The 14,480-nt window shown below is 29.9% G+C and overlaps 3 protein-coding genes across 3 annotated transcripts; 1 reads left to right on the top strand and 2 right to left on the bottom strand.

Annotated features, from left to right (window-relative positions):
• Positions 1-1,377: 1,377 nt before the first annotated feature.
• On the top strand, positions 1,378-3,852 carry LOC104803152 (protein TAPETUM DETERMINANT 1-like). The gene is made up of 4 exons (XM_010527033.2): positions 1,378-1,527; positions 2,352-2,436; positions 2,587-2,679; positions 3,468-3,852. The coding sequence occupies exons 2-4, from the start codon at positions 2,352-2,354 to the stop codon at positions 3,806-3,808; spliced, it is 519 nt and encodes a 172-aa protein (XP_010525335.1). The 5' UTR covers positions 1,378-1,527; the 3' UTR covers positions 3,809-3,852.
• A 1,887-nt stretch (positions 3,853-5,739) lies between these two features.
• On the bottom strand, positions 5,740-7,591 carry LOC104803151 (membrane-anchored ubiquitin-fold protein 3). The gene is made up of 4 exons (XM_010527032.1): positions 7,458-7,591; positions 7,098-7,337; positions 6,402-6,572; positions 5,740-5,976 (listed from the first exon to the last, which is right to left on the bottom strand). The coding sequence occupies exons 2-4, from the start codon at positions 7,225-7,227 to the stop codon at positions 5,921-5,923; spliced, it is 357 nt and encodes a 118-aa protein (XP_010525334.1). The 5' UTR covers positions 7,228-7,337; positions 7,458-7,591; the 3' UTR covers positions 5,740-5,920.
• Positions 7,592-10,374: 2,783 nt separating this feature from the next.
• Positions 10,375-12,163, bottom strand: LOC104803158. Its single transcript, XM_010527040.1, has 4 exons — positions 12,080-12,163; positions 10,951-11,927; positions 10,724-10,860; positions 10,375-10,394 (listed from the first exon to the last, which is right to left on the bottom strand). Exons 1-4 carry the CDS (start codon positions 12,161-12,163, stop codon positions 10,375-10,377), a joined length of 1,218 nt encoding a protein of 405 aa, XP_010525342.1.
• Positions 12,164-14,480: the final 2,317 nt, after the last annotated feature.

The following is a 14,480-nucleotide window of genomic DNA, read 5'->3' as shown; positions in this document are numbered from 1 at the left end:
GTATATATATATATATATATATATATATATATATATTGAATAAATGCATTTTATTGTTATTTTAGCTGTGGTCAGTTTCCTAAGAAATACATTAATGCAGGACATTAATACCAAATAAACAAAAGGCAAAAACACACGTGTGTTTCTGCTGCTCGCACGTGCGGATTTAACAATAAATCCAATCACACTTCCATCATTTCCCTTCCCACCCGCGACGTGCAGATTATGTTATTGTTATCTTCTCTCTAGGTTACACGTGTAAATTACCATTTCACTATTTCAGGATTTTTTTTTCACACCAAAAATATACGAAAATAAACATATGTTAAAATTTTCCATTATAATTTGTTCGTCAAGTTAATTGAAATCTTTTATCAATTTTTCCAGATCAAAGCTCCGTTTCAATGTTTGCTTTTTTCTTTTTTCTTTTATTCAGCTTTTTGAAATTTTCATTATTTTTCCTAATATATATGTATGCGTGAGATTTGTGACAAGTAGAAAAGAAATATTTTGATCATACCCGCAACTAACGAAAAAATGGAATATAAATAAAACATTAAATTTCTCATTGCGAAAATAATAAAGTCTTACATCTTACATATGACGATAAATATTGAAAATTTTGAAATTTATAAGAAAAATCGCATATAAATATCTAAATTTTTATAAAAATCTCACATAAATATCTGAATTTTTTTAAAATTTTATATAAATACCTAGACTTCTAAAAATCTCTCAAATAAACCCAAAATATGTTAATAATATCACCTATTTTTATTTGAAAAATATATGAAATTTTTCTTTATTTGAATTTTTTTTTAAATCTAGGTATTTATATAGGATTTTTAAAAGTTCAGGTATTTATATGAAAGTTTTATAGTTCGGTATTTAGATGAGATTTTTGTAAAAGTAAATATGTTATTTTCCCGAATTTATATATATATATATATATATATATCACACTTCAGTACTATGCCAATTATGTACTGATCACCGGCTCATTGATGAGTATAATTAACGAGAGCGACTAATGCTTTGGTTAAAATAAATTTTTTTGGCATGCCTGTCTAGTATTTGACATTAAAATATTCATGAAAATTCAAGAAAATTTACAGCTATATATATATATATAATCATAAAACAACGTAAATTATAAAACAAACTTTAAAAATGTTTTACTGAAGTTATAAAAAAAAAATCACATAATTCTAAAATTTGTATATATTTTTTATAATATGTAAATTTACCCTAGTTATCAGTTAACAATTTGAATTATTATTATTATTAATAAACAGTAGAGTTGCCATCATAATCCTGCAAATGCGGTATAAATACGGTCTCCGCTCTGTGTTAGCCAAACGTAACCTTTTCCATATATTCATCTCTTGCTTTCTCTCTCCCTCTATCGAAGGGCATCAGTTCCTGTCTCCAGAAAAAAGCCCCAAAACCGCCTTTCTCCTTCCCCGCTCGTCTGCGTCTTCGACGCTAAGATTCATCGTCTTCCTCAGAATCAGAAGAAGAGAAAAGGTGAGAAAACTTACTGGAAGATGCATGGAACTATACGTATATGGACGATGTATATGTGTATAAGCGCATTCATATACGTAAAACCGGTGTTTGAATCGATAAACATGCTATTCGTATTATCTACTGATTTCACTGCCTTTTTTTGGCGATTTCTGAGATTCTCTACCAGTATAATCTTTTGCTTTGTCTGTTTCGTGTTTTCCTCTCTGTCTGTTGATGTTTGCACTACGTTCTAAGTTTCTGTTTGTTTTCCGTCAGAATGTTCATTTTCTGGGAAACTCGGTCCACACATCTCAGTGTTTCTTTTCCATTTTCAGTCGAGAATCGTATTGTTCTCCGTCACAGAATCGCTTTTCTTTCCTTGATTTGATTTCAATCTGCTGTTCTTCTGCTGATATGTTTTTCTTTCCTTATTTTAGATATTTTTTTCTGTTGCTTTGAAAATTTTTCCAGAAACTGTTTAGGTCATTATACATGTCGCCGTCGTTTTCTCCACTTTTAGCTTTAGACTTCGCTTTCTGTATCTCTCTCTCTCCCCCCGCGGATTCTGCCATAGTTTTTTTGTTTCATTTTCCACCTTTTCCGAGCGACAAATCAGAGTCGAATCTCGCCTTCATCTCCATTTTGTAACTGTTCATGATCTGATGCTTGTGATATCAAAAAATCTCTCATAGTTTTCCTCCGATTCGGACTGCCATAGTAGGGGGAGAATCTATCGGCCTCGGAGCTACTTTTTTTTTACCGAGTTAACACCAAGAGTCACTCGGACGAGTCATAATCACCTTTTCCCGACGTCTCTCCGTTTTCGATTAAACTCTAAGCAGATGAGCCGGAGACAACTTCTTGCGGCTACACTGGTCTTATCTTTCCTTGGCGCCATGGTTCGCATCCCCGTAGTCTTCTCCACAGGTACAGAATCATGGTAAACTTTTTGTTCCTGCCAATATATTACACATAGTTTCGGGAGAATCTGGACATATATACTGGAATTTTCTTTAACGAATTTCGCTCCGAGTAACAGTCAAATTCAACAATGGAGCCTGTTTGGGTTTGAAACAGGGTTAGATAATGGAGGTGATGTGGATTTCACGCAAAGGACGGATGCATCATCTTCTTCTCCTCCACATCGCAAGCTGCTGCTTCTCTCTCCAGGTAAATGAATGTTTCTCTGTGCCCATCTTCATCTCAGACCTGAATCCTGATTGACTGATGATCTTTTTTTTTTCTGCGCGGATGTTCTTTTGACTTCTTGTCGTTGAAGCAATTCTTGGGTTTCCATTTTTGTTGATCTTTTGCAAAAACGAGAGTATTTTCCCTGGCAATAGTATGTTTGTTTCGGTCTCTGGACTCTGCGCACACACGTTCCTGATGGGAACGTACCTTTTTTTTTTTTGGGTTTTGATTGCAGCGTCAGTGTAATGCACGTCTGTGTCTGCTTGCCTCCTTTTGTTTCTTTGTTCGTTAATTTTTTTGGTGGACCCCACTTACGTGTAGAATTTTTGAAGGACCATACCATTTATGCCCCGTTTGTTTCTTAGCGGTGGTGTCTCAGGATATTTAAGGAATTGAAAGTGAAAATACCCACCGTTTGGTTCTTTCAAATGCTTTTATGAATGCATGTGTTTTCTATATATATATATATAAATGAAAATATTTATTTTATTTCCGACCTTGTGGTTGTGGATGAGATTGGCAAGAGGGCATATCCCTAGCCCCTAGGTGCATTGCTAAACAGAGCAGGGCAACCTCCCTGGTTGGGCCAGTTGTCAATTAAGCCTTTCCCATAATTCCCTAAAAAAAAACTTTACATTTTCCAATGCCTTTTTTCTTCTATTTTTCCACAATAAAAAAACTCCAATATTACTTTGGGGAATATAATTTAGATGTTAAATTTATGGTAATCTGATAATTCAAATCAGACTCTTCTTGTTCAATTACAGAGGCGAAAGGGAGAAAGGAGCCAGAAAAGTTAGGAGAGAAATGTCGGAGGACAGACATAGCGGTGAGCCAAGCAAACACGGAGCCGCTTCCAAGTGGAATCCCAACGTTCAAAGTGGAGATAACGAACGAATGCGAGACGGGGTGTCCGATATGGAACATACACTTCAACTGCGGATGGTTCAGTTCAGCGACACTCATCAAACCAAACGTGTTCAAGCGCATACGCTACGACCTTTGTCTCGTCAACGGAGGCACCCCTTTGCCTTTCGGCGAGTCCCTCTCCTTCCAGTACGCTAACAGTTACCCTTACTCTCTCTCCGTTTTCTCCCTCTCTTGCTAGTTTCTTACTTTTCGATTTTTAAAATGAAAATACTATACCTTACACATTTTGCCCAAGATGAAAGTCTCTCTCTCTTTACATACAATACGCTAATATCATATACAGTGAGATTTTTTTTAAAATTATTTTGGGGATGAAGAGACACACTAACAGACATCCTTTGACGGTTTAAATTGCAGCTCACACGTTGCGCTAATAACACATTTGGACAAAAATCATATCCATGAATACCATGATTATTTCTATCGTCCTTGAATCACCAAACTAAATCAGAATCTTCCGTAAAGACTCAAACCCTAAAATAATAACATATAGTCAAATCGAAACAATACATACTGTATATATAATTTTTAAAAGTTGAAAACTCAAATCCGAAAGTAATCAAAAAGTGTAATTTAACAAGATTCTAAAAATTCAACCTTGATTCTAGATGTCGAAAAATTACATACAAATACCCAAGTTTTATAAAAAAAGTTACGGTGAATATCTAAATTATAAAATTCTGTCAAGAATGGTTGGCTCAACTGGTAAATGGGTATGCGCAAAGAGTGTTCCACTCAGGTTCGAACTCCACTCTTGGCAAATCAGATATTATAAAAAAAAACTTATAAAATTTTAAATAAATATACGAATTTTTAATGCACCCCCAATCTTCTTGAAACTTTTTCCACATTTTGCATGCAAATTACAGTTTTTGTCATATTCCTAAGGAGGATGAAAATAATGATCCAGAAATGTTTTTCCTAGGATCAATAGTCATTAAATATAATAAAATATCAAAAACTAATAAAAAATAAACCATTACAGTTAAATTCTACTATTTTTCATTAACTCTACAGTTCTAACGTCGATTTAGGCTGGATTAAATCGTGTTAATTTATTTTTTTATCATTTTCTTTAGAAAGTCGAACACGTAATAAACAAAATCCCTTAATCATATATTTGCATTTTATTATTTCATCTCTCGGATTAGAATGATCATATCAATGTGTTTAAAGATATGTTTAACGACTGAAAAACTAATTTGAAAATTTGATATATTATCGATTGAAATTTTGTCTCTATTTTGAAATACCAATACAAATAATTTTTGAAAAATTTGTATATTGATTTAGAAATCAAATCAAATATAAAATTAAATAAATATATAGAATAATAAATTTATAAAGAATCAAAACATAAAAACAAATAAAAAATAAAAAATTATTAAAATAAAATTATAAAAGTTCACTATCTTTAATTTGATTGTTGTTTTTTTATTGATAGGTTTTTATTAAAAAAGAAATATTAAAAAGTAAATAAAAATAAAGAAAAAAAGACGGGGCGAGATATTTTTAATCTAACAAAAAAAGAGAAACAATACAAGAAATAAACAGATAAAAGAGTGGATCATATTAATTTTCTATAGAAAAAAAATTTCTCATATAATTTTGACACAATCCTTACATTTGATACGATATGAGTTATAATACAGAACAAATGCTTGGCATGGCCCGTATAAATTCTCTGCATTGAAACTTCATTTTATTCAGAACGTTTGTCCGAAATGAATTATACCGTACCCGAATTAAGCTAGTTCATTGCCTAAACGAACATATATTATACCAATCCAAAATATACTATTTCCGAACATATAACTCCATCATATTCGTAATATATATAACTATTAATATTACTATTAATCAACGATTATTTCAAATAATCATTTAAATCCAACACCAATTACACAAATAGAAAAGGTGTATTCACCGTACCAATAGGCAAAAACTGGAAAAAATTTAACGACAAATGTTATCTTATGGTAAAAAAAAAAAAAAAAAGTCCAAGGATGAGAAATAATCGAATACAGACTTTCTTTCTTCCCATAGATACAGAGTCCTCACACACTGTGTTGCAAAGACTTGATAACCTATACAGCTTCCATGAAAGTGTCGACAGTTAAAAAGAAAAAAGAAAAAAGAAAAAAGGAGGTAAAAGAGAAGTGAAAACACATTGGAAACTCTTCCGAAACTAATTCTACACATTGAACACTGCATTTGGACGTACAGTCGGTTCTGTTTTTGTACCCGAAGACTTGCGATGATGGTAAAAGATCGACATGTCTCGGCCCTTTCATAATATGGTGCACGTGCAGATAACCGCCTTGGGTGGTTTATCGACTTTCTTCTCTGTTTCAGAGTCCCAGTCATAACAAAATTTCACCATCAGAATTCATGAACGCATTCTAAAGATGGCACATAACAAAAGTTCAAGCAACAAATTCTGTACAAAGCAGAACTCCTCAGTTTCATGAACTGCTTGAACACAAGATAGACCTTATTAGAGGTAAAGGTTCATGGCAGAAACAAATAAGAAGAAAACCAATTCTGTTGCTTTTTTTTTTTAAATCTCAAATAGAAACCACCGATATTGTGATCTGAAAGATGAGCTGTTGAGGAATGCCACATACTTATATACATACACTAGGGCTGAAATATTTTTTGGAAGAAACTAAATATCATAGAAGTTATGGGCAACACTAGGTTTCCATGAAACTAAGCATTTCTGATATGCAGACAGGAAAGCCATTTATTCAAAAGAGACGAACAAATACCTGTTTTAGTTTTAGTTAGAGATGGCTGTACAACAACATGCATCACGATTACTCCGCCTGCGACGTCCCCAAATGGCGTCTTGCACTGCCCGACAGTCTTGTTGTTCTCCAGGATTTTACCCGAGCTGATTAACTTGACCTCATTTATTCCCTTTGGAACCACCGACTTGCCTAAAGAATGGAAACTCATACTGACTTCGATTTTATACACAGACCACAAAACTATTCAATATGTTGTTATCTGCCTATAACATCGAAACCATGTGCTTCATGGGAAAGAGCATTTCAAGTTTGACTTCAAGTTTTACAAATTCATCTGCCTATAACATCGAAACCATGTGCTTCATGGGAAAGAGTATTTCAAGTTTGAATTCAAGTTTTACAAATTCAGCTCAGAGCAATGTCGTAACTTAATTGACAGATACCATCTTCAAATTCATGAGCATTCCACTGACAAAATTGGACAGTTTAAACTTCGGAAAAACTTGATCAGTGAAACTACCCGGAGATCACGGCGTCACAAGATCAAGCATCAGAAGAACCTCAAATTTTGCAGTCTTCTAAATAGAATTCCAACATTCAAGAAGAACACAACAGTAATTTCACGGAATGCAAATAAAACCACAAGCAGATCTGTGAAAATAACTAGCGCATAATCAAGCACACGAACCGTGACACTTTGAACGCCTAACTTACCTTTAGGCCAATCAGAGACAACCCTCTGCTTGAGAAAATCCACGGTAGACGCTGCCGAATACCGGAACGGTCCGATGTCCGAACCATCGTACAACCTAAATTTGATATCAATCAGCTCCTCCTCCGGCATCTCCGCTGACTTCTCTCTACCTCCTCCCCGGCCAAAATTGAGCTCCGTTCCAACTCCCGCCTCTCCAACCACTCCGAAACACGCTCTTTCAGATCGAAAATGATCCGAATCTGCAAAACAGTGAACAGACAAGAATCAGAGCTCGCTTCAAACGAGAAAAAAGAAATCAAAACTTGAGAATCGAGAGAGAAATCCTTTCCGGAAACAACCAGATAGATAAAGGAACTTACAAGATTTAAGGTTCGGATCTCTCTAACGATGAAGAATCTGATCGATCGAGTGGGAGAGGAAGGAGAAGAAGAAGACAATGTTGATGAAAGAGAGAGCTCAAACAAAAATGGAAGCAGCACCAAACGTCGCATTTTTTTGGACAGTTCTAAAAGGCTTCAAGGTGACGGTTTTCACTTTTTTCCCCTTCACTTTTTTTTCCTGTCAAGTTGTTCACCGGATCAACGACGTCGTTTCAGTGTGAAAATTTAGCTAAACCGGGGAATTGAATCGAACCACAATCTACTATTTTCATCGTTGAACTCAATATATATACATAGATTATAGACCGGTTTAGGATGAACCAAAGTGAAGTTGGTTTGAGGATGAATCGCTTGAATTCCATCGTTTTAAAAATATTTAATTTATATCTTTCAAATTCCACAAATATATTTAATTAATTCGAATCTACCAACTATTAAAATTAGAAAAATAAATATTTTAAACACCGAAAACAGTTTCTCTAACCTCAATTTTTCCTCTTCCACCGATTTGCAGCCACAATACAATACAGACCACTTTTTCACTTTCTATATTATATTTATAATTATATTTTCATATATAATATCAAATGTATATTATGTATACTTCGTAGATTTCGAAATCATTTATGTATATGTAATGAATTGGGAGAAATTTGACATCAGCAAGCGAGATTTTATGTCTAATTTAACAACACTCTAATAGAGGTGTCTTTGTTTGTTAAACTAATTCATATAATATTAATGAAAATAATATTAATTTATGTATATTTTAGTAATAAATCAATTTTGATTTAGTATTATTGGTAGCCGTCTCATAATTTTAAGAGACCTTGTATATATAAATATATATAAAATTTTAAAGTACTTATATATATGTATTAATAGTTGTCATTTTTGTATACTTTTCTGAAAATATTTAATATTTTCTAAACTGTATAAAATTTAAAATTATATAAACAAGAAAATAAAAATTAAGAGAAAATAAAATATACTCATTTATACTAAATATTTTAGTTTTTTAAAAATATATAGTGATTAAAAATTATTCAAATTACATTTTTCTTTTATTTCATATTTTTAAAAATTTATAACTACTATGATATAAAAAGATCTATTCTAATTTTCAAAAATTTAATCTTTTTCAAATTTTTTAATAATGGATTTTTTATTTTATTTAAAATTTTAAAATAATATTTTAAAAAATAGAGTTCTTAAAAACTAGAATACTAACAAGGTCAGTTCCACTAACATAGTATAAGAACTGATCTTGTATATATTATTTTATAAAATTTAATTCAAAAAAATAATAAATTTTATATTATAATTATTTAATAATTTTAAAATTTATTATTTTATATAATAAAAATTATTTATAATAAGAAATTTTTTTATAATTTTTGTATACATTAATGATAATAATAATTTTTTGAAAAAACTATAAATTTAATATTTTTTTATCATAAGTTTAAGCGAGTTTTAATTTTATAAAATAAATATGTTAATAAATTATTGATAAAAATCAATTATAGAATGCGATTGATTTTAATAATTTTATATTAATTTATTTTTAATAATAATAATAATATCTAAAAATTGAAGTAATAATTTGGGACAAACACAAAAAAAATCAGAAACTTTCCAACTTACTCAAATTAAATCCTACACTTTAAATTGCTTAAATAAAATTCTTAACTATAAAAATAAAACAAAAAAGACCACAAACAGAAAAACATATTAACGACGTTAGTTTTTAAAAAAACACAAATATTTTCTATTTGTCTTATATATTAAATTCTCTTAATTGTAATTAAAAAATTACTGTTACTTAACAAACCTTTTAAAAATTGGTATTTACATCAAAAAAATTATTTATAAATATCAAAATAATTTTATGATTCAACTGAACTTAACATACCAACGCAAACACAATAATAACATATCAATTAAAGAATACTCGATAACAAAAATATATATCTACAAAATTATATAAAAATTGAACTATGATCAAAATAAATGATCTCCATAAAAATAAATATACCAAAGAGTATAAATATATTCAATGAAGTTGGAATAGAAAACGAAAAAGACATAGTTTCAAAGTATTCAATAACACAGAATACTAAATAAATGTAACTAATCCTCAATTTAGATAATTCTTCGTGAGACTTTCAATTTGGTGCGCTCACATTCTTTGAACAAAGTTGAAGAAACTGTATTATCTCTCACGTCATCAATCACCTGTTGATCCAAACATATATCATCTCCAACTGTCTCTCTGCAAACAACATAATTTTTTTTATTAAATATCATTTTAAAAAGTGTTACCAAAGTCTACTAATACAAATAAAGCAAAAAAATAATTCACCTTACCCAAATATAGTGTTTGAAATTGTCGCCGAAATATCATCATAACACGAATGATTCATACTTAATAAATTTGTTTTCTCATATTCATTTCCATGTGATTGCAGACGAGTATTTGTCTTCTCAACCTAAATCACAGTTAATTAATATAAATAAAATTTTAACATCAACAGTAGATATTCATTAAAAGAATAGATAAAATACCTGATTCTTTCGTGGACGTCCTACCGGTCTTTTCTCGTTTCGTAAAGGTAAGTTAGTATTTGTTGTCTGACAAGTTCGTATGTTGTGTCCAGATTGTTGGCAACGACTACATCTCTATATAATACAAATTATATATGTTAATAAAAAAAATAAAAACGATGAATAATAGTTTATAGATCTTACCATAACTCTCCCATGATGTGATAAAGAGCCTTCTGAGGTTTCATACGGGTCGCGTCTTCTTTTCTTTTTTTTAGGTCTTCCAGGCATTTTCCTTTCTAAAGATGCTTCCACTTTTATGCTTGAGCGCGACCATAAATTAATTCCGTTAATCGGTTGCATCAAACTCTGATAACATATTTTCCAACGATCAGTAGTAAACCAATCTGAAACCAAATCTTCGGGTTGCCCATTTCCCATCGTATCATCCCATAATGCAGAAATGATATGGCAACAAGGAATCCCACTGATCTCATATGCTCGACAGCTACATGAAACATCTCCTCTAATGTTAACTCGAAAACTTTTCTGCTTATGATCAACTTCATAACGCCCTCCTCCACAGCCACATGATATGCATTTAGTAGCACGTTGTTTTTGTTTGTTGACAAGACTTTTAGCTCTTGGTGTTATTCTCTCAAACCAACTTTGGCTAACTTGCATCTTAGCCAAATTACTTGTTATCACTTGCCTCCGGATAGTTTCTAACATTTCTACAATTGGCTTTTCACGGGCATCTGTAATTGTAGAGTTGAATGCCTCTCCCATGTTATTTTCGACTGCATCACACTTTGCAAATTCTGTGAAAGAACACCTACACAAATGATAACAAATTAAACCAATATAGAAAAAAATTGAGATATAAAAAGACAATTTAAATATAGATTGAATAATAGAAATATACCTGGACCAATGAAATATAGAATAACGCATTAGGTCTTCATGTACTGTTGGTGATAAAATCTTTAAATCCTCGAGACATTTATCAAACACGACTTGATTATATGCTTTAGCTGTCTTCCAAAAAGATATCCTATTTTCAGAGCCTTTGTGTTTCTTCTTCCAATTTTCATAGATGTGTTTAGCGCATATCCTATGCTCCGCATATGGCAAGATATTTTTCATAGCCTGAATAAGTCCTTTTTGTTGATCTGAAACCATTGTAAAGCCTTGTCCAACTCCTAAATTCAAATCATCCACCAAAAGTGTCAAGAACCATTCCCAATTAATTTTGTTCTCAACATCAACAATCGCCCAAGCAACATGATACATTTGGTCATTCGCGTCTCTTCCAACTGCTGTTAATAATTCATCTTTCATCCATCCTCTAAGAAACGTTCCATCAAGATGCAGTATTGGTCTACATGACATCTTCCATCCGTCTTTCAAAGCATTAAAGCAGATATAGAATTTTTGAAATACATCATTTTGAGTCCCTAAAATGACCGTTGATCCAGGATTTGACTGACGAAGCTCAAGAACATAGTCGTACATCCTCGCAAATTGTTCAGCATGCTCTTCTTCTATGATCTTTAGACCTATTTCACGTGCTTTCTGACACTTGGTTTTTGTGATAACAACACTATACTTTGACAATAACATCTTCTTAATTTTCCGAGCATTTAAATCTGAATCCGCTCTGAGGTCATCGAGGATCAAGTGGGCAATTTTCCGTGCTGTCAACAATCTGATTTTGCAGTTCCAAGAACACGTATGCACATTTTTAAATGTTTTGACAATAAATCTTCCTGAATCCTTATCCAAAGATGCATAAATCCTCCATTTACACCCTTCCATACCACACTTCGCCTCAATTCTGTCACTTGTTGACTTCTTGTAATATAAATTACACTTTTCATCTATAGCATAATCATCCACGGCCTTTTTAAACAAATTTTTGCTTAAAAAACATTGTCCCACTTGAAAAGGCTCCTTTTTACCGTCATCACTTGAGTAATCCATATAACCATCATCTATTTCATCATTGCTTCTTTCTTTTTCATCATCACTATGATCTCTACTATCACTATTACCATCTCCATCATCACCATCACCTTCTCCATCATCCCGACCTTGTATATGACTGATTTCACTTTGACATACTCTACTTCTACCATCATCGTTATTTCCAAAAACTGCTTCAATATATAACTCATCATCACTGCCATTATCTAACTCTAATATTCTGCACTTAAAACAAATAGACACCATATAATCACATACAACCTAAATCCATTGATTCAAATATTTAATATAATCAAACAATACACAATAAATTTTAGGTTATAATAAAAATTAGGGTTAAGAATTTATCTCATTAGAGAATTAAACCTTCAGAACAATCCAAATTTTGATAAAAATAAATTGGAATTTTGTGATAAGAAAAAAAAAGTGGTTTCGGCGATAGAAAAAGAAGTGGTTCAGATGTGAAAGAAACACAACTGAATTAGGGTTTCTAATTATGTAAGGAGGTTAATAGAGTTTTAGGATTTGAAAATTAAATAAATAAAAACTAAAGAAAGTAAAAGAAAAATAAAAAATAGGTATGTACATAACGTCCGTTTATTTTTCTCCATCTATGGTCTTTTTTGTTTTATTTTTATAGTTAAGAATTTTATTTAAGCAATTTAAAGTGTAGGATTTAATTTGAGTAAGTTGGAAAGTTTGTGATTTTTTTTGTGTTTGTCCCTAATAATTTTTAGAAAAATTAATTTCAACATCTGAAAAAGGAGAATGTTCAAAATTTAAAAAAAAAAAAAATCAAAGGAGGATCGATATACCTCTAATCGATTTTCTAACTAAATTGATGTCTAAAAATATGATAATAATTTATGTCATGTAATAGTAGAGATGGATGTGGATCGGATATATGATATATTTTAAGGGTATTCAAATCTAAATCTGGATAAACCCGTGTTATATATTTTATTATCTGAATTTAAATCTATAAAATATTGTATCCAAATTCAAAAATTCATGAAATAACTTTCGGGTATCGTATGCGAATCCGGATATTGTTAACTATTTGTTTTTATCGTTTTTTAAGTAAATTTATATTTACATATTTAAATTCATTCTAAATCAATTTAAAACGTATTTATATCTAAAATAAATCAAAAATTTTAAAATACGTCATAAATCTATTCAACAATATATATAATAATAAAATAAAATAAAAATAAAAATAATAAAATTTTCAAAAATATAAAACAAAAAATAATATATCCGGGGAATTGAATCGAACCACAATCTACTATTTTCATCGTTGAACTCAATATATATACATAGATTATAGACCGGTTTAGGATGAACCAAAGTGAAGTTGGTTTGAGGATGAATCGCTTGAATTCCATCGTTTTAAAAATATTTAATTTATATCTTTCAAATTCCACAAATATATTTAATTAATTCGAATCTACCAACTATTAAAATTAGAAAAATAAATATTTTAAACACCGAAAACAGTTTCTCTAACCTCAATTTTTCCTCTTCCACCGATTTGCAGCCACAATACAATACAGACCACTTTTTCACTTTCTATATTATATTTATAATTATATTTTCATATATAATATCAAATGTATATTATGTATACTTCGTAGATTTCGAAATCATTTATGTATATGTAATGAATTGGGAGAAATTTGACATCAGCAAGCGAGATTTTATGTCTAATTTAACAACACTCTAATAGAGGTGTCTTTGTTTGTTAAACTAATTCATATAATATTAATGAAAATAATATTAATTTATGTATATTTTAGTAATAAATCAATTTTGATTTAGTATTATTGGTAGCCGTCTCATAATTTTAAGAGACCTTGTATATATAAATATATATAAAATTTTAAAGTACTTATATATATGTATTAATAGTTGTCATTTTTGTATACTTTTCTGAAAATATTTAATATTTTCTAAACTGTATAAAATTTAAAATTATATAAACAAGAAAATAAAAATTAAGAGAAAATAAAATATACTCATTTATACTAAATATTTTAGTTTTTTAAAAATATATAGTGATTAAAAATTATTCAAATTACATTTTTCTTTTATTTCATATTTTTAAAAATTTATAACTACTATGATATAAAAAGATCTATTCTAATTTTCAAAAATTTAATCTTTTTCAAATTTTTTAATAATGGATTTTTTATTTTATTTAAAATTTTAAAATAATATTTTAAAAAATAGAGTTCTTAAAAACTAGAATACTAACAAGGTCAGTTCCACTAACATAGTATAAGAACTGATCTTGTATATATTATTTTATAAAATTTAATTCAAAAAAATAATAAATTTTATATTATAATTATTTAATAATTTTAAAATTTATTATTTTATATAATAAAAATTATTTATAATAAGAAATTTTTTTATAATTTTTGTATACATTAATGATAATAATAATTTTTTGAAAAAACTATAATT

Source organism: Tarenaya hassleriana, unplaced genomic scaffold (genome assembly GCF_000463585.1).
Source record: "Tarenaya hassleriana unplaced genomic scaffold, ASM46358v1 Cleome80, whole genome shotgun sequence".
Lineage (NCBI taxonomy): Eukaryota > Viridiplantae > Streptophyta > Magnoliopsida > Brassicales > Cleomaceae > Tarenaya > Tarenaya hassleriana.
Note: the sequence above shows the minus strand (reverse complement) of the source record. Positions and strands in the feature narration are given on the sequence as shown.